Source organism: Nematostella vectensis, chromosome 12 (genome assembly GCF_932526225.1).
Source record: "Nematostella vectensis chromosome 12, jaNemVect1.1, whole genome shotgun sequence".
Taxonomy (NCBI): Eukaryota; Metazoa; Cnidaria; class Anthozoa; order Actiniaria; family Edwardsiidae; genus Nematostella; species Nematostella vectensis.
Genome location: NC_064045.1, coordinates 8,349,462 through 8,368,329, shown reverse-complemented (window position 1 = coordinate 8,368,329; position 18,868 = coordinate 8,349,462). Strand labels below are relative to the sequence as shown.

The 18,868-nt window shown below is 40.1% G+C and overlaps 3 protein-coding genes and 1 long non-coding RNA gene across 9 annotated transcripts; 2 read left to right on the top strand and 2 right to left on the bottom strand.

The window, feature by feature from the left end:
- Positions 1-3,776, top strand: LOC125557317. 3 transcript variants are annotated; one of them, XM_048719799.1, is made up of 9 exons: positions 6-1,127; positions 1,206-1,346; positions 1,466-1,682; positions 1,786-1,897; positions 1,980-2,085; positions 2,178-2,369; positions 2,495-2,516; positions 2,594-2,745; positions 3,584-3,776. In XM_048719799.1, the coding sequence occupies exons 1-9, from the start codon at positions 1,047-1,049 to the stop codon at positions 3,728-3,730; spliced, it is 1,170 nt and encodes a 389-aa protein (XP_048575756.1). In that variant the 5' UTR covers positions 6-1,046; the 3' UTR covers positions 3,731-3,776. The 3 variants fall into 3 exon arrangements, with proteins under 3 accessions (XP_048575758.1, XP_048575756.1, XP_048575757.1); XM_048719800.1 differs by lacking the exon at positions 3,584-3,776 and adding an exon at positions 2,821-3,038 and having other exon boundaries at positions 12-1,127; XM_048719801.1 differs by lacking the exon at positions 1,206-1,346 and having other exon boundaries at positions 1-1,127.
- A 1,005-nt stretch (positions 3,777-4,781) lies between these two features.
- LOC116616581 lies at positions 4,782-11,383 on the top strand. Of its 2 annotated transcripts, XM_032378567.2 has the most exons (3): positions 4,782-4,949; positions 7,202-7,259; positions 9,810-11,383. In XM_032378567.2, exons 1-3 carry the CDS (start codon positions 4,782-4,784, stop codon positions 10,325-10,327), a joined length of 744 nt encoding a protein of 247 aa, XP_032234458.2. In that variant the 3' UTR covers positions 10,328-11,383. The 2 variants fall into 2 exon arrangements, with proteins under 2 accessions (XP_032234458.2, XP_048575759.1); XM_048719802.1 differs by lacking the exons at positions 4,782-4,949; positions 7,202-7,259 and adding an exon at positions 7,795-8,124.
- On the bottom strand, positions 6,211-7,888 carry LOC125557319. The gene is made up of 3 exons (XR_007305227.1): positions 7,757-7,888; positions 7,178-7,246; positions 6,211-6,910 (listed from the first exon to the last, which is right to left on the bottom strand). It is a non-coding gene; the product is annotated as an uncharacterized LOC125557319 (long non-coding RNA).
- Positions 11,384-12,602: 1,219 nt separating the features above from the next.
- LOC5509606 (glutathione hydrolase-like YwrD proenzyme) lies at positions 12,603-18,541 on the bottom strand. Of its 3 annotated transcripts, none has more exons than XM_001630038.3 (8): positions 18,108-18,540; positions 17,326-17,479; positions 16,274-16,480; positions 15,493-15,733; positions 14,952-15,123; positions 14,276-14,435; positions 13,746-13,916; positions 12,603-13,242 (listed from the first exon to the last, which is right to left on the bottom strand). In XM_001630038.3, the coding sequence occupies exons 1-8, from the start codon at positions 18,362-18,364 to the stop codon at positions 12,937-12,939; spliced, it is 1,668 nt and encodes a 555-aa protein (XP_001630088.2). In that variant the 5' UTR covers positions 18,365-18,540; the 3' UTR covers positions 12,603-12,936. The 3 variants fall into 3 exon arrangements, with proteins under 3 accessions (XP_001630088.2, XP_048576249.1, XP_048576251.1); XM_048720292.1 differs by having other exon boundaries at positions 14,276-14,333; XM_048720294.1 differs by lacking the exon at positions 12,603-13,242 and adding an exon at positions 13,360-13,563 and having other exon boundaries at positions 18,108-18,541.
- Between the last annotated feature and the right edge of the window lie 327 nt (positions 18,542-18,868).

The following is an 18,868-nucleotide window of genomic DNA, read 5'->3' as shown; positions in this document are numbered from 1 at the left end:
AACACATATCAAACTTTTGGTGTTATTCAAACTCGCTCGGCCGCTTTTTTAGAGACTGAGACTAGGAGCTGTGTAACCTGGCAAATTACAAATGGGTTTTCTCTGAGCTATCCAAGATGGCGGACGAAGAGCGATTATTTTTGGAAAACAGGGCTATTTAACCTGAGATTTCTGCTTATAGAAGCGAAAAATACCTATTTTTCTCATCAAATACCCCTGTAGGGGCTAGATCTTTCTTCTGCCAGCCTAACTTGTGGAAAAAAGCCCTCGTAGGTATTTTAATCGACTACGTCCTTGTGTGATCCTGATGCTGAAGAGTACAGAAACACCCGAAGGACGAGAAGCTAAGTATTCCTTTCTAATATTTCCGTTTTTTGTTTGTATAATTTTGGCGCAATTCTTATCTAGATAATCTTCACGGGTTGTTTTTTGGGGATCATCTTGCAGAATCTCGGTAAACTTAGGCGGGAAGAGGTTCAAAAGTTTAGTCGTCTCGTTTGCTTGTTCATGATAGATATCTACTAAAATGATGGTGCAAGGGTATTTGACAAATTTTTCACAAGGTCCTCCATTGAAAAAACAAAGATTGGCTTACATGCTACCTCAAGTCCGTGAAATCGGGCTGTGTGATTCTCGGGACTCGAGAATCGGAGAGCTCGAGAATCAGCTGTCAGAGCTAAAACATCGACTCGCTGATGTTGTCAAAGAGAGAGATGGCATGAGAAAGGAGCTAGGCAAGGAAAAAAGCCCTTTCTTCAGCCGAGAAAGCCTTTTTGTGACCTTGAGCCAAAAGCTCAATTTCACAAAAAGTCAGAGATTAAAAAATGGCTTGAGAAGCAATTTGAGAAGCTTCCAACAGATTGGAAAGTTGTTGAGGTTTGTTTAGAATTTTTGTACACATGGAAACAACCTAAATTTACCAATTCTGTTATAATGGCATTTGTTTATCATAAAATGTTTCCTTATCTCTAGGTTCAACTTGAAGTTGGTCAGTTTTGCCCTACATTTCAATGTTTCCTTATCTCTAGGTTCAACTTGAAGTTGGTATGGTCAGTTTTGCCCTACATTTCAATGAGAGGGTTGAGCCTGAGGAGATTGACCATAAAAAGATCCAAAGAGCTCTCAAGGTAGGTATTATAGAAGTACATGTACAGTACTGTAGGTTTCTTATTTTTTCTATATTTAGATTATTTTTATAATCTCAGGCCAAAGATGATGGTGATGTTTCTGACTCAGCATACCATGAGCTAAAGATGGTAGCTGGGTCCAGCTTGCCATCACTGTATGGGATACAGAAAGAGAGAAAAGCTCAAAATGCAATCATTCCTATTACAGAATTTGAAGGGGTTAGTCTGTTGATAGTCTTAATTCTGATTTGCTTTGTGCACAGCACATTTTGCATCCTTTAAAACAAGCAAATACTGTACAAACCCAATAATTCATTAAACAAAGTTTCTCCTTTCAGAATGCAAAAGGATGTTCAAGATCCATCAAGGACATTCTAAGTTATAGTTCAGATGTCATTGGAAATGCAGGGGGCAATGTTATAACCCTTCGGTTTTCTGGTGATGGTAGAAAAACCACCAAAAAACTCGGGAGTGTTATGACAACCTTCTGCTTTCCAGCAGAAAACTCTGTTAAAAGAAGCCCAGAAAGGGAATACTGTATATCTATATATGATGGTGAGTTGGTTGCAGCTAATTTATTGCAGCTGTAAGTGAGAACAAATCTTCCTAATGATATAGTCAACTAAAGCCATATATCTGTGAACACTTTTTATTATAGGCAAGGAGTCATATGACATCCTAAAGGCGACCTTGAGAGGGGTTTTTGATGAGATGAAGGCCCTAGGGAGAACTGGCATTCTTGTTAATGGCCTTGAATACACTATTGATTGGTAGGTTTCATTTTTTTTGCAACCAATAATCTTATGATCTGGCATTAAACAGGACATATGTAACTTTTATCCCTTTTTTAAGGGTGATGGAGGAATGTAGGAAGTTCCATCTGAGGTCGACAGGCACCAAGGACTTCCTACGTGCCACACTCAAGGATCATCTTGACCGCAACAACATAGTGTTTGAGGTATGATTTTTATTTTCATTATAAAAAAGACCAGCACACCCAGGATACTACTGTGTATAAAGCTAATTTAACAATTGCTTTGTGTTTTGTAGCCATCGTCCACTCCCACTTGTGAGAAAACAGTTCTTAGCATATCAGAGCTGACACAAGTGTGGAAAAGTTTGATGGTCCTCACTGATGCTCTTGGGGCAAATCCTGGAGATGAAGCATATCTTCGAGCAGATGCTTTTCAAGAAAAGGCCCGCCAATGGGGAACCAAATTTAGAAAAGCCACGTTTGATGAGGTAATTCTACATCCCTGTGGTTAGTTGAACTGGCAGGACACAAGCCTCATTTGATCATATGTCACTGAAAAAATAAAATCAGTAGATATATTATTTTAATTGTGCTTTCTTTTATCTCTCCACAGGATGTAATTCCATATATACATGGTAAGATTAAAATGAGATTCCTTAATTGACTTGGGATCTCCGAGACCAAGTAATTTTATGCATTTTTTTCTCTACAGTTCTTGTTTATCATGTCCCCCAATTTTTGGAGATTCATGGCACGATCCACCAGTTCAATTGCCAGACAGTGGAAAAGAAAAACCACATGCAGAACAAGACATTCCACAGGGGTAGCCAGAAAGGGGGGAAAAATAGCAACTACACTGTACAGGTAATTCCAAGTGAAAAAAACGTCATGTTATCTAGACTAATCGCTTGCTACAACTGTGTATTTTTATCTCTATAGATCATGGAGAGGGAAAACAGAAAACTGTTCAGTAGGGAAAATAATTTGGAAAGGGTCAAGAGAAAATATCAAAAGCAGTGAAGACAAAGAAAAAATGTATTTATTTATTTATTATATTTTTGGTGCTATTTATTACTGTTGTAAATATCACTATTTATAACTTGTATAACTATTTGTACCCACATTATTATATAAAGGCATTAAAACCATCAAAACAATCTGTATCATTCCCTGGATCTAAATTCCCCCTCTTTATTTTCGACTGGAAATACAGTGAAATCGGTTGAAACAGATGTCAACAATTAGTTTATATAGAGAGATTTTAACTTACCGAGCCATAGTTGTGAAGCATATTCCGTCTACGCCGTACGAAGCTGATCTCCAAAAAGCTCAGCGGGGGATACTTGCGCTCTAGCGGTCGACACATACTAGGCCTTTCTTCCTCTGACCCATATTCAGAGATGTAAGTACAACGGGGGCACGAACTATGATCATAATTAATCCTTAGCTCGTATCCTCATGATATCCACATCTTCGAAGATGAGTCAACTTCACATATTGTACTCGAATCTGGCAGTTGCCGAGCCATAAACTCCGTACCAATAACGGTGCCAAACTCGACAGCAGTGCACGGGAACCGAATATTACGGGTCCCTGAAAAATCCAGCTTTCGTGAGGTAGCAAAAGAAAATGTCCCTTTACCAAACAAAGCGGAAAAACCCCCCTTTGAAAGTGGGACTTTCACTTGTACTCTCCGAATGAGTCCCGTGTCATTCTCGGGTGTACGAAATTGGAGCTCATCGAACAGTGCATGTCGAATCAGCCACAATTCCTTATCCTCGGAGCAAAGAATGGGAAGCTTTTCTCTTGCTACCTCACTACTGTCGGGGTTCCCAGCATTCACGGCTAAATAGCATGACAACTGCGGATTCAATGAAAGAGAAACCGTAGAATTATATCTATCGCTGTAGCCTTTCCATTTCACAAAGGCATAGTCTCCCTCAACGTTTAAAACTCTCTCTATCTCCCAGACTTTTTCTTCTTCCTCTTTCTCTTCTTTCACGTACGTATCAACTGAGGAATGGTCTAAATATTTGACCAAGCGATCCGGTTTCTTTATAATTCTTCCACTACGAGTCTTTAGAGAATCAGTGTTTGCCGCCATGTTTGTTGGAGAAGCGCGAAAGGGGAAACTCCAGTACTTCTAAATATGGGCATATATGACCATATAAGGCACAGCGAACGAAGGACACTATCCGTGGGGAATATGTTTGATATGACAACCGTGGTATTTTAGAGATATTTGTCAATTATAAAATTCGGTCCTTTAGACAACTATTGTGATCGACTAGACTACATAGAAGCGCTTTGTTGGGGCAGTGGAATTTTTAAAAGTGAGGGACTATCTCGAGTTGTGTTTTCGTGCAGGCGGTGGTTGTCAATCGCCACACAGCGGTATGCAAATCGAGAGCATGTTGGAAATGCACACATCAGTCAGGGAGGCGCAAAGACGAGGGTCAAGCCTGATTTGTCTACAAAACATTACCATAAGAGCTCGTGCATATTAACGTGCGCTTTCTTTTTGCTACAAAAAAAACTTTATGCTTTCATTTTAAAACGGTCGGTATTCTTTTATTAAAAGTGGCCGATACAATATTTTAGGCATGATATCGAACTGACCAAATGTAGTAATAGAATACTGTAATGAAGAACGAAAGAGTTTTTTGCAACTAAAAGAAACGCTCGAGCGACCTAGAATATGCTGTTGACGATTTGTGATTTTAAGAGCGGGGCGCGCTAAGAGCCCTGGGTACAGGTCATGGCATGGCGTTTGCAATGGAAACGTATTTGAATTCATGTAGTTTTATTTCACGGGGTCTTATTACAACTTGAGAAGTTTTCACCTGTGCACTCGTTCACGTTCTGACAACGTTCTCGAAATCGCAATTCTAGAACTCTATATGAGAATTTTGAAAAACAATTATGGACTTGGTTTGATGAGAAGCATGAGTATCGGAAGAGAAATTTGTTGTATTCATCTTGTCAACGGGAGTTTGGGACAATTTGACGCCACAGTACTTTTGACTTGTCTTAAACGGGTCACCCATGCCCGACTACGTCAAGCCGAGGTATGAAAGTTTGGCCACACATAACGTTTTTGTAATACCTAAAACATCAAGTGTTTTACTTGCTCACGCGCCTAAATGTAATGTTATCTTCGCATTAACCGTTAAGCCTTTAAGCATAAAGACTTTTCGTTGATAATTGTTCAAATTTTATAGTGCCTACACTATGTCAATAAAATAAAACCTAAATAATTAATACTTATTTTTAAATAGATATTAAAATATCCATTTAGGCACTATCATTCAACCAGAACAGTTTAAGAAAAGGCAAATACAAAGGAAACAATGCCTCGATAGAACTTTTATTGCCTAAAATAGTCACTAAATAAGAACTATTATGTAGTAACTATTAAGATTTTCTTTCATGGACGTAGTATAAGCACTCTATTTCACGTAAAAAGCATCGCGCAATCGCAAAACGAATTCAAGTACAATCCACTTGGACAAGTACATTTTATTTTCGCACTAAATTTGAAAGCATTAAACCGCGTGGTAATACTATGCCCATTATTGTAACATAATTAAATCATTTCAGAGCGATATGAATCAAGATTTTGATCTGTTGGGAATGCAATCGGGACAAAGCATGTATGTATGTAGAAAGTCATACCAGTTATGCTGGTGTGGAAGGCACAACAGAGCTAGGCTCCACATAAAATGCCCCCTTGTTTGTATTGTTAGTAAGCACTGTCACGGGTATTCACTGCCAGAGGGTTTATTGCGTCCCCAGCGGGTTTTTTTTTACATTCCTTCGATTCAGGTTAGATTAGTGCAGATTGAAGAGACGGGACCTCCGTTTTAGTGTCCTTATCCGAGAAGGCTGATAACGCAGGAGAAATAACTTCAACTCACTTTTGGCACAAATTCGAATCAAGGCATGAACCCGGAAAAATCGCGGTGAGGCCGACGCACTAACATTCTAGGCTACCCGTGCTTCCATAAAAAGCATGTAAAAGTTTGAAAATCAACATAAAATTTATAAACGATTTTGTTACCTTCAATAAGTAATCTCAATCTCTAGAGTTTGTTTTCCCTGGCTGGCTTACTAGTTATTTAAAGTAAAGTTAAAGTTAAAGTTAAAGATACACTATAAATAGAAAATAAGGAATTCTTGTAATGAACTGGTCCAGAAGCTCTAAGCAAATGTAACAGAAAAAAACTAAAAGGACAAAAAAGATATTAATGAACAACGCAACACTCCTACGATTATAAGAAGGTAGACGAAAGGTATCTGAGTATGTAGATTTTCGGATTTTGGTTCCAGATACTAGCTGTTACAATGTATAAGGTCATGCTGTATGCGTAAGATTCGGACTAAGGGGATTTGGACAAAAGTTTCATTGTCTCAGGGCGACCAAAATTGTGCGACTTAAATTCTACACTGGTCGCACACGTGCCTAGAAAATATCTAGTAGAATGATACATGTAGCGCACGAACGTTCCAAAGTTTACCTTTGCGTAGGATTCAGTACTCGTGTCATGAATCATGATAGCCTAATCGATTTACTACTCAAGTGCGGAGCTCGTATGTATAAGAGTATTTCTCAACGAGCTACCAGCAGCTGCTGGTAAAAGAGGGATTTGTAGAAGTAGGAGTGCGTATTCTGTGATTTACGCATTGAAAGGAAACAAGCAAGGAGTTATCGTTTTTAAGATGACAAGTATTTCGAGTGTCTTCTGGTTATCAGACGTTCGAAGACCCTGGGACATCTACCAGCGTTAGTCTACCTCGCAGCCCTTCTGGCTTGTCACGCTAGGTGGCGCTTGAGCACCAGTAAGGTTGGCGAGGGAGACTACTAAGCTCCTATTTTAAATCAGTTTATCATTCCAGTCCGCATACGAGCATGCTCGAATTGGTCTCATACTTCAAAGCACTTTCAATGTTTACCTTTTTATCCGGTTTGTTCCCCGTGCAAAACCAGATAGTTTGTATTCTTATTAAGGAGAACTTTGATGCTTTGTGTCTATGGAATAAGAGAAATTTTAAAGCCGGCCTTTCACTGGCAAAGAAAACGAAAAAACAACAACAATATTTAAACGTACGCTACATCGATACCGCATACTCTTATGCTCGGACGGAAGACAGAAAGGGTAGAAAAATGGGGCTTGTTTTGGTCGAACAAGAAACCCCTGCGAAGGAGAATAAGGAAACGGAGACGAAAGAGCTTACGCACGTGTGAACATTAAACAAACACCAGCGGAGACGGAGTAGAACAGAAAGACCAACGAACCTTTCCTCATTTATTTCTTTTCAGCTTTCTTCGCCACTTGTGTTTCCTTCCCGCGCAGTTTCAGTTTCACTGATACAAAACAGTATGTATTCTTTTGTATACTTTAAACCAAACGTTTGCTTCAGAAATAGTTTAGTGTGCGCGGATTGGTATTTCAGGTAACCGGGTATAGCCCAGTATCAGTGGAATCTAGAGGTGTTATTTCTGATAATAAATCAGTCTTGTTTGTCTCTCTTTTATTCCTCATGAATGCATCATCCGAGTAACTGGGCGAATACATCCTCCATCGCTGCAATTTATTCTCCCCCCCCCCCCCCCCCCCCCCCAACCTCTGGAAGACAAGCAGGCGCTGATTTGCGCGGAGTAAGTTTATAAATATATAACCGTAGAAGCAGTATTGCAAAAAAAAGATGTACTCAAACTATAGGAAATATTTGCTTTGCTTGCTGGTATATCGTTGTATCGAAGTATATTTTACTGTTGTGGAATTTGTATCGTTATAGACATTTCCGACATATATTTCACGTGAGAGGTGTGGCCCTTATCTCTGCAAATGTCCCTGGGGAACTGGTTGTTTACCTTTTAGTCACGTAGACGCTATAGGTACACCAAGACCTCCTTCTGACCCAAGTTATTGCGGCTTTAAATATTCTGCGAACTGTCGCCGATGTATTCCAACGCCCAAATCCTTCGAGGGCTTCGAGCATTTCCATAGGCCAGCACTGAAATAAATAATCAAATGGCACCAAATGTAACTCCGTTAGTTTGAATGACGGAACCCAGAAAGCTGTGTAGCAGTGGGCAATTGTCTAAAAGAGCTCGCAAATAATGAAAATATCAGTAGGCAGTGATGATTTTCGGCGTTATCTCACGCGCATCCATGAAAACAGTTACCACGATGATACGGACAGCACCACAATCTCACTTCCACGGCAATCATTCGCAAGGTTTGTAGGAACTTTAATGTGTTTATAAATATTAATCAACTCAATTCTATAACTCACATTAACACATTTTCTACGAATACACATCCTTAAGCGGGAGATTTTAGAGCATAATCTGATTGGAATTTTAGGTTGAAGACAAGTCTATAAACTACACTAAAGGGAATTTTTGATTGATCGAAGCTAGAAGAATATCTACGATAGAGGGCATGTGGTTGATTTCTGGCCAAAATTTCGACTGTAGTACCAACCTTGTGTAATGGGTGGCTTCGCTTCGAAAGTTTTATTGTGTTTTCCTTTTTTCCTATCTACGCAAAACCATTATTTTATCGATCTCAGGCTGTGTTTAGAGAGTAAGACAGTCAAATGGCCCATACTTACTGCACCCATCCCATTCAATTGGACATGTTACATCTGTACCCTTCGTATTTCAGCATTTAAGCTGTAAGATTAGCTTCATTTTATATTTTATATGAAACACAAACACTCGCCATGATATAGTTGATAGAAACGTAAAGGATTTATGTTGTTTCGTTCCCTTATTTGCCAAAGAGCTTCTGTTATTCCTTGGAAAACACTCAGAAACAGGCACTCTCGGCTATCTATCTAGATTGTTACGAGCGTCAGTTTGGAAAATTTGAGGACCGTAGACAAGATCTTTGTTGATAATATATATCTAACTTGATAGCTATGGATCACTCTGTACGTAATCTCATTTTCTCAAGGAATAAAGACATTCTCCGCAAACGTACACGCTTCGTTCAAAGTCCGCCAGACTGCCTGCAGTTACAAGAACGAAGAGACTTAATGATTTTGTCTCTGTAAAGTTTGTAAATGCTTAATTGTCATGTAGATATATGAATCAAAATCATGATCAAATCTTGTTACGAGTTAATGAATGCACCCTCTACAAATCTTGTCTGACCACGGAACACAGTTTAACATCATAACAATTGGTATTCGTTGAGGGGAACACCGGAGAACCCAGAGAAATACCATTGCAGCAAAGGCAAGAACCAACAAACTCTGTCACGTCGAAACCGGGAATCGAACCCAGAACCCAAGTTTTAGAGGCACAAGGAGAACAATGGAGTAACGTTCTACCAACAGCACCAAGGGTTCAAGAATGTAGTTAAAGTATTTACGGGTATTGCTCTAAGAGGCTGAGGCATCACATGGGAACCAGGAGTTGGAGTTTTTGAGAACGAGATTAGGGAATGTTCATTAAATATGGAGCAAGCGGGAAGGGAAAATCATAAGGGAACCTCCGCAAATTTCTAACCTCTCAAACTAACCTCTCAAAAAAAACCTTTAAGGGGACTCTACCTTTCAGCTCTATTTTAATTATATGACATATGGACCAAGTTTGTAGCACAAATACAAACTGCTTTCAAATAAAAAAAAATTACGCCAAAATTATGCATAGTCCATCTATACGTTTTGGTCTGTTTGGGCCGGTCTGCATGCAAATGTAACTGTCATATAACTTTGAAATTAGTTTGTATGCCAGCTTTTTGCTGTATATCCCCTTCCCCCTTAAGTCCCTCTTTTCTCTTTGTTTTCTTTATTTATGACGTAGAGGTAGAAGGCGCCCTTGATTCAATTCCTACCTCCCCCCCCCCCCCCCCCCCTCCCTTATTGAGGTCAATTTCTAATAACGGTCTTTGAACTTTACGGTCAATTTTCAGGTGGCTTTGTGATCAAGCCTCCACATTTTGACGATGTTGGCGATACAATTGTCACGGTCATATTCATCATCGCTGGCGTGACTATGATTGCGTTACTCGTGGTCCTAACTGTCTTCTGTTGCGTAGCGAGTAGACGGCTCCGGCGACATGTCACGCTGACCACAAGCTGCGCTGGTAACGAAAGAGGCAGTGAAGCGTTCCACATCAACCAGGAATACTCGGAACCGGACGAGGATCGCACGGAAGTGGTGGAGCTCCCTCTAGAAACAATCTATGAAGAGTCAAATGACTTCAGCTGTGATGGAGGTGACCGGGCGAATCCAGTAGAAAACGAAAGCTCCGATGATAACTTTTTAATGTCACTTGAGATAAACGGAGGAACCCATGACACGCGATCAATGACCAGCGTTTTTTTAACACAGCGGCCAGGCAGCCGAGCTAATAGTGAGTCAGCGGTGCTAAACGATAACACATGCGTTAATGTCCCGGGTGAAGTGGACGGGGAACCTATCATTTAGGACATTATCATAACATAGCGGCACACCATGTAGCAACATCATTCAACATCGGGTACAATCAAGCACAAAAACAACTTACACATTAAACGGCATAATACATGGTACACAATCAGCACAATAACAACTTACTACACAATGCAACATCATTCATGGTGTACAAGCATTCCAACAATATCTTACAATATCATTCAACATCGAGTACAAAAATCCCAACAACATCATTCAACATGGTGTACAAACAGCCATACAACATCTTTCAACATCATTCAACATCGGGTACAAACAGCCATACAACATCTTACAACGTCATTCAACATGGTGTACAAACAGCACATCTTACAACACAACGCAACATCATGCAATATGGAATACAAACAGCCCCAAAGCATCTAACAACACAACACATGGATCATGGTGAACAAACAGCACATCTTACAACAACACGCAACATCATGCAACACAGAATACAAACAGCACATCTTACAACACATTGCAAAATCATGCAACATTTGTTACAAATAATCCAACAGCATCTAACAAAACCCCACGACATTATTTAACATGGTGTAAACAGCCAAACAACGACTTACAACACCACACAACTTCATTTAACATGCTGTACATCTTTGCCATATCTTTTACTTTTTACATTGTTGCGCTTTGGTTGCAAGGCCTACCGTTTTGGCACTTGTGAAAAATTACACCAAGTGCATCTTGTCATCTTTATTGTATTCATTATGGCTAAAGGCTTTCAAATGAAATATGCACTTCCAAATACCGCTAGTAGATAATTTGATGGAATATTTGTAGTCCTTGCTTTGTATACTGTATATACTTTGCAAACCATTAGAATGAATGAAAATAAAATAAAAATAAAATAAAGGAAATTAGTTAAAACGGTTTTTAAATGACCATACCATGGCATGCCAAGTTGGTAGCTCAATTTTTCTCTTTACGATATGTATTTGATACATATAACAGGCACAAACAATTGAACGATAATTAAAACTTGTAAGCCACCTTGCGTTTTCTCAATAAAGTCATTATGTGATGGCAGAATGTTTATTTAGAATTAGGGGGGGGGGGGGGGGAGGAGGGGGGTTTCTATGCGCAAAAAAGGGTTTATTTGGTTACAGCTTTGTAAAATTGTGGTGCTCCAACAAAATTGAATGAATCAATTGAACGATAATTAAAGCACTATTAGGGCTGAAAATGTTCTTAACGACATTCTTAAATATAGTACCCAATGAATTAATGGGAGGAGAATTACACAAATGATCAATAGCGATATAATATTGAAAGTCAGTAGTAATGAGCACAATTGGACACTGCACTTTAGAACACTTAAGACAGGGCTTCTGGAATTACGCGCTTGTGCGGAAGCGCGTAATTTGGCTTTTTCCGCGTAATCCACAAATTTCCGCGTAATCCCGCGTAATTTGGCTAAATTTTGAAAGAAACATTTAATTGCACAGCTGATGTGTTCTTTTAGGGTTCTTACCTCTATTTCTCGTAAAAAAAGAGAGATATTCTTCATAAAGTGCGATATTTTGGACTGAATTTCACAATAAAATGACTAGGCGTTCTTTGCTAAACCGCGAAGGCCTAGGACTAATAATAGAATACCCTTTTTTTAAATTTTAACATTTAGATTTAAATTTTTTTCAATTAAAATTGGCTGGTGGCTAGGAGCCAATGAAAACTTGCCTAAGATATTTTCACGCAAAAAATTAACCATTTCAAGTTATTTCGTGCTTTCCTTCGGTACAAAAAGTAGTTTGGGCGCAACAGTTGATATTCCGTGTAATTTAGCGCGTAATTCAGTAAAGAATCCCGCCAAAATTTTGATTTATAAAGAAAAATGTATTACAAAATCCCGCGTAATTTAGCGCGTAATGATTGATTTTCCGCGTGATTTAGCAAAGAATCCCGCGTAATTTTGAGTTTTTTTCCGCGTAATTCCAGAAGCCCTGATAAGACTAAAAAAGGATAATTTGCTGCCTTTTGAGCCTCGGCGTGTTAAAAAAATAGGCCAAAAAAGACCTGTAACTACAAATGTTGGCCGACCCGTTTCACAAAAAGTGTCCTTGCTAAGTTGCTTTGTGTAGGCAATGGAGATAGCTAGCTTTTGAATTATTCTAGACTTGTGTACCCTTAGGATAGGTTAGGTATAAATTGGTTAAAGAATGTCGATCAACCACTCTTTTGTTATTGTTTACAGTTGAAAATACAGCGGTTCATTTGCAATAAAAGTTCAAAATAACCATCCACGATTGAAGTCTGAGACTTTATTAATGATATTTGATTGAACGTTTCTCACTTCCTAGCCGATGGAAATGGATTTTTTGAGTGATTCGGTATTGTGCGGGAGCGTAAAATGGCGGCATGATTGGTCTTCTTCAAGCTTTTTGAAAACCATTCAATCTGATTTTATATGCAATATTTTAAAACATTGCATTTCTAACACCAAAATCTGCTTATAAATATCTGAGAAAGTGGTGAAAAATAATTTTGTAAACCTTGGGTCTCCTGGGTCTATCCAGTTCCCTTGGCGCTCTCCAGTCATGCGTCCCATTTTGTTTCTATCATTTGTTGATATGTACAGTTTGTCAGTATCCCACAGCCATACCATCCCCTCGCCCCTCCGACCCCGCCCATAACACTGCCACCTCCTCCCCACCACAGGAATGTCCCCTTTTTCGCATGATGATCTGTCCCCGGCCAAATAACGTCCTTTGATAACCTGATATGGGCCCCTCCAATTTATGCCCTAGGGCCCGTAATCTGTCTATTGTACTCTGCGGGATACCTTCCTCTAGAGATACCAGCCCCTCAAGGCCTGCATTCACATGTAAACGAGGCATATCCAAGGCTTGCTGGGGGTCCATTCCAAAGTCAATCATATTCGCTAAGACCTGTGGTTTTGAGAAGAAGTAAAAGTGTCAAATGAATAACCATGTGCTTACACAGGGGGGTGCGTAGGGTGCGCATGCACCCCCCTTGACAGCCAAAAAGTAGGTCATTTCTTATTAAGAAATCTTTAGATCCTATGTTTTTCCCATATGATATCTATGACTACGCACATCCCTTCCCCCCAACCCCCTCTGCCAATCATGTGAACGTGTCTGATAACCATGCTGTAAACACAGTCTATCATGTACTTGCTCAATCCTGGTGGTTCTGAAAAAAGTGCCAAAGAAATAACAGTGCTGAAAACAAATCATGTTCTCTAAGACCTGGAATTTTAAGTAAAGTTGACGACTTAGATTGCCTAAAGGCCCAGTTACCAATCAACCATGTGCCATGTAACTAATCTCCTCAAACAGATGCACAGTTGACATCGAATCACTTTACGGCATACAGTCACCATGACAACATCATTAAAAATATGTAAATCACCCTCACCATGACAACCTACCTGTACATGGCCTTGTGGCTGCATGAATCCACCCATCACTCCAAAGCTTGTGTATAATTCACCGGAATCTGCATAGGTAGCCATGCCAGGGATGATGGTATGGTAAGGTCTTTTGCCAGGACTCAGAGCATTCGGGTGGTCAGGATCCAGGGAGAAATTGCACCCACGATTCTATGCGCAACAAACGGTTAATTTGGTTACCGCTTTGTAAAATTGTGGTGCTCCAACAAAATTGAATGAAGGCATTCTAAGCATGCTCCAAGATCCGTCACCTTCTTTCAACATCCGCATATAAGGAGCACCATTATCACTAATTTAAAGTTTGATTTGCAGAGATGGAAAGGGGTTTAAGTATTTTGGAAATCAAGGCAAGAGTTCTAAGAACTCTTCATCATAACCATCATTATTATTTTATGCTGTTATTATCATTGTCATCTTTTTCATATTCACTTTTATGTTCAACATCTTCATCATTATTTTTAATCATATTTTTCTTTTTTTTTCAACCGCATCATCATCACCAATAATACCTGCAGTGTAAATCCACACCCCTGCGGCACAAGGCCAGTGCCAAAGTTCATGTAGTTGCTGTCAATAAAGGAGCAAGCGTTGCCATGACAATCCACAACTGTCAGATACTCTGTGTCGCTAGACGTGTATGGGGTGCCATGGTGGCATTCAGGCATCACCCTAGACAACAACACATTTGTCACCCTAGACAACAACCCATTTGTCACCCTAGACAACAACACATTTGTCACCCTAGACAACAACACATTTTTCACCCTAGACAACAACACATTTGTCACCCTACACAACAACACACTTTTCACCTTAGACAACAACACATTTTTCACCCCAGACAACAACACATTTGTCTTGTTGCCTTAGATAACAACACATGTTGCCCTAGATAACAATAGATGTTGCCTTAGATAACAACACATGTTGCCTAAACAACAACACATGGTGTCCTAGGTAACACACAAGTTGCCTTAGTAACAACACTTGTTGCCCTAGACATAAACACATGGTGCCCTAGACAACAACAAATGTTGCAATAAATCACCATTGACAACAAGATTATACATTGACCCTGATTTAAACAAAACAGGGGGCTGGGTGCAAAAAAAAAAGCATTTTGTTGCATTTTTCTCATCAATTCCACTTTCCCTTCAAAATAATGAAAATTCCTTAAGTTAAGACCTGTTTCGCATGATGAGTTTTCTTCTCTCTGCAGCGTATTCCTTGGACAGCATATGCTTGATGGGAACATGGACTTTCTCTGGGTCGGCATTGTACCACAGCGTATCAGCAAAACTTAGCTTGAGGGCCTCAGCTACCAAGTGCAAGTATTCAGGGGAATTATGGCCCAATTCTGGAATATAAAGAAAGAAGAAGAAAGAATAATTTTGGAAGAATTTGAATTAATTAATATTTAACATTGCTCACAAACAAATTCGTTGCATTGCATTGCCCAGTTTCCAAAAGCAGGTTTTTGTTTGGGCAGTTCTGTGCTTTTATTCAAAAAGGGTAGAAGTTAAGCAATTCAATTACTGAATCGTAGGTCAAAATTCAAAGGTTGTTTGATCTTTCATAATATAAACAGAATGTCACAAGAGATATAGCAGGTTGAGGTACTGTAACTCTGAGAATGGTCAATAAGTTGTTACTGGTATGAATACCCATTTCTGACAGATACAAAATGTTGGCCCTGGAAAAAAAATTAATGAAAATCATAACCTACCCTTTAAGTTAAATCCTTCTAAGATATTAAGAGCAATAAGGGCAGTGATCCCTTGCCCATTAGGCGGTATCTCCCACACGTTTATTCCTCTATAACAAGTCTTGATTGGTTCGTCAAATGTACTCCGGTGTGCTGCCAGGTCTTCTAGTGTCATTACACCACCATGCTCATGAATAACATTGACTATTGCCTTGGCGACCGGCCCCTGGTAAAAACCTGCCTTTCCATGTTCAGCTAGGAGCTACAAATAAAAATGTTCCATGTTAAAGGTCCGTTTCCACACACCACACCACTATCCCTTCCCCCCAAATAACCTCATGTTGGCATGTAGGGGTAAGGTGTATTGGCTGGCCACTTATTCACTTTGAAATGTGTCTCAAATGCGAGCCTTTTTCCTATTATGCACCTCTGCTGCCCACCCCCCTCCCTAGCACCCCTCAGATCCAAGTTTTCTCCCCTTCACATTTGACTAGTACCTGGTCTTACATCCTGATGATTATGGTCTATACTAGAACATGCTTAAGGCTTTCCATTTTAAAGAGCTCTGATATGAAATATCCCATTCCTAACTTAACCCCACAAATTACTGGTTTTCCTTATAAGCCAGAGGGATTTGTATGGCCTCCTCATTAACTAACCTAACTTAGCCCCACAAATTACTGGTTTTCCTTATAAGCCAGAGGGATTTGTATGGCCTCCTCATTAAATTTCTGTTCTATAATTTGCCATTGTCCCTGTTAGTGATAAAAATTGTTATCCATAGTGGGTGAATTTACTATACCTTGAATGTTTTGGCCAAGTTTGGTAATCTCATGACATCACCCTCCCTTGGGGGTCTCCCATCTAATAGCATCTCACTTCCATGCCGGTTTTCAGGGCGTGTAAGAGTATGGGAGTTTGCATTCCATAAGTGGGCGGTGAGATGATGGACAGGGAAGCCCTCTTCTGCAAGCTCTATAGCGGGCTGAAGCACATCTCTCATGGAAAGCTATTGGGAGTTAATCATAGTGGGATTTACATGGCACACATTCATATTCAATAGGTGCTTTGACCTCTCGCAGATTACCCTCTTTGGACAAGTGAGTAGGCTTTTATACCCAATAATGCACTCTACAGTTCTAAAGACTGGTGAGGGAATTGAAATTGTCCCCAGTGATATAGTGGGGTAAAATAGAAGAACAATGAAAAGCAAACGAACATGAAACATATGTCATAAGTGACATTATATGATGCCTCTTGTTCATTTTCATTTCACTAATCATCCATGTCATGTTACTTTATCCCTGAAATCGATTTTTATTCCCTCCCCAGGCTTAAGAAATGTAGAATGTAGTATGGGGTTTAAAAGCCTACTCACGTGTCCAAAGAGGGTCATCCATTTGGTCAAAACAGCACTGTTATTTCACTTTTCTCTTCCTATTTTCCATTAGGTTAATATGTTAAAAGTCCATTTCATAGAACTTTTAGTCTACTTATAAATACAGTCTTCCAAAGTTTCTTTTTTCTTCCTCTTTGGATTTTGGCGGTCTAAATTGCCACTTCTGAGGTGTGTTGTTGTGACTTCAACAGCGCTCAAAGTAGAATGACTAAATTCCTCCCAGTGGGTGGGGCACTGGGGCATGCGCCCCCCCCCCCCCCCCCTTATATATAAAAAAAGGAAATGACCAGTAGGGGCATGGCTGTGCCCCACAAAAGTTTCTGTATTGTGCCCCCGATCTTATGTGACCTGCTATGGCATTGCACATGGATGCATCTGAGCTGCCTACAAGATTCTTCTTATTCGCACCGTCTTAAAACCAGACTAGCCATGATTTTTGCCTCAGTTCTGCGTACCTTTTTGCTGCCAAACACATCAACTGTGTCAACCCAGCCGGCAGCTGCACCAGGGACCGTCACACTGTGTGCCGAGAGAGGGGGGAGCTGGTCTTTGGGGCCTATCCCCTGATTGCGCAGGAGGTCTAAAGTGAGGGCAGCAGGTGCACGACCACTGAAGATGAATAGTAGTCAGATCACTAGTTAACAGGAAGAAAAGGCTAGTAGGCAAGGGGTTCCAGGGGGTTTGTAACAGCATTCCCACTCAACTTGGGAAGGTCAACTAATGAAAATAAGTAATACCATGCAATTTCCAAAGAAAATATGGTCTGCTAGGTAAAACAATCACCCTACTCATAATCCTGGAGAAGATCCTTGTCATGTTATCATAGCTGTCAACCGAACTTGGACAAAAATCTTGTGAAATCGGGTGAAATACAAGTAATATGTTAAAAAACCCAAGAGAGCCAATATAGGCAAAAAGGCGCGTACACATGGGGGTGCTCCGGGTGTCACACACCCCTTTTAGCGGCCAAAAAGTAGGTAATTTCTTATTAAGGAATCTTTAAATACTATGGGTGACTTCTATGCTAAACCCAAACCCAAGTCAGGTCTATCTCTTAGCGCCATAGCACAGACGAGATTATCAATTCCCACAAATTACCACAGAGATCCCTTATTCCTACCTTCCATTCAGCGCTTCGACAGTCCTGCTTTGAGTGTCATTGTATGAGAATATATAGTCCCCATCAATTACCACAGGGATCCACCCCTGTCTAGGCCAGTTCCTGCCTTATTCCTACCTTCCATTCAGCCCTTTGACTGTCCTGCTGTTAGCGTCATAGTACAAACAAAAACAGTCCCCGCCAATCCCTGTACTGCAGGGTTGTGTAACGTTTAGTGCAGCAGCTACAGCCACCGCCGCGTCGGCTGCATTTCCGCCTTTCTTGAGAATCTGGACCCCGATCCGTGAGGCCAGGGGTTGATTGGACGCGACCACTCCGTGTGTACATAACACTGAAGAGCGACGGGAAGCGAATTTGTACACAATTTCAGCCATTGATTAGACCAAAAACAGAAAATATATAAACACAACACCTGAAATTCTGTAGGCTTTAGTAGCTTAATGTAGTTTTGTCATATTTTGAGGACGTTTACAGCTAGGAAAGTTTCAAATGTTAAAAGCAATTCTTGTTCATCTTGTTCGCCATCTTGGAATTCATAAAGAAAAGAGACTGGGAACGGATAGAATTGACTTCCGGTATAGGTAGTTTCCGGTTTCTAGAAAATAGAAATTTTCTAAATCTTGAATTGAATAGACTAGACTTTCTCAAAGTCGTTTAAAAAATTTGAGTTTTAGGAGCCATTTTTTAAGCGACCTCGTCGCTCGGTCGGTCGCTTTGCGGCCTCATCTCGCTTCGCTCGCTGATTTAATCTCGCTTCGCTCGATTACTGACTCTGAGGTTGACTTGGAGCAAGTCTATGAAAAGACATGCATGATTTATCAAGCTCAAGCAGGGGGCCTCCTGTTGCACGCGTTAAGGAACAAGTCAAAGTATTACAC

What these genes read in the sequence shown, in the direction of transcription:
- LOC116616581 (XM_032378567.2), top strand. Translation starts at nt 4,782, where the DNA reads ATGAGAATTTTGAAAAACAATTATGGACTTGGTTTGATGAGAAGCATG. An exon ending in CCCGACTACGTCAAGCCGAG is followed by an intron (nt 4,950 to 7,201) that starts GTATGAAAGTTT and finishes ATTTCTTTTCAG; the next exon opens with CTTTCTTCGCCACTTGTGTT. An exon ending in AGTTTCACTGATACAAAACA is followed by an intron (nt 7,260 to 9,809) that starts GTATGTATTCTT and finishes GTCAATTTTCAG; the next exon opens with GTGGCTTTGTGATCAAGCCT.
- LOC5509606 (XM_001630038.3), bottom strand. Translation starts at nt 18,364, where the DNA reads ATGGCTGAAATTGTGTACAAATTCGCTTCCCGTCGCTCTTCAGTGTTA. An exon ending in GTCAAAGGGCTGAATGGAAG is followed by an intron (nt 17,480 to 18,107) that starts GTAGGAATAAGG and finishes ATTCATCTTCAG; the next exon opens with TGGTCGTGCACCTGCTGCCC. An exon ending in AGCCACAAGGCCATGTACAG is followed by an intron (nt 13,243 to 13,745) that starts GTAGGTTGTCAT and finishes TCAAAACCACAG; the next exon opens with GTCTTAGCGAATATGATTGA.
- LOC125557317 (XM_048719799.1), top strand. Translation starts at nt 1,047, where the DNA reads ATGGTCAGTTTTGCCCTACATTTCAATGAGAGGGTTGAGCCTGAGGAG. An exon ending in CTTGAATACACTATTGATTG is followed by an intron (nt 1,898 to 1,979) that starts GTAGGTTTCATT and finishes CCCTTTTTTAAG; the next exon opens with GGTGATGGAGGAATGTAGGA. An exon ending in ATAGCAACTACACTGTACAG is followed by an intron (nt 2,746 to 3,583) that starts GTAATTCCAAGT and finishes TCTCCGAATGAG; the next exon opens with TCCCGTGTCATTCTCGGGTG.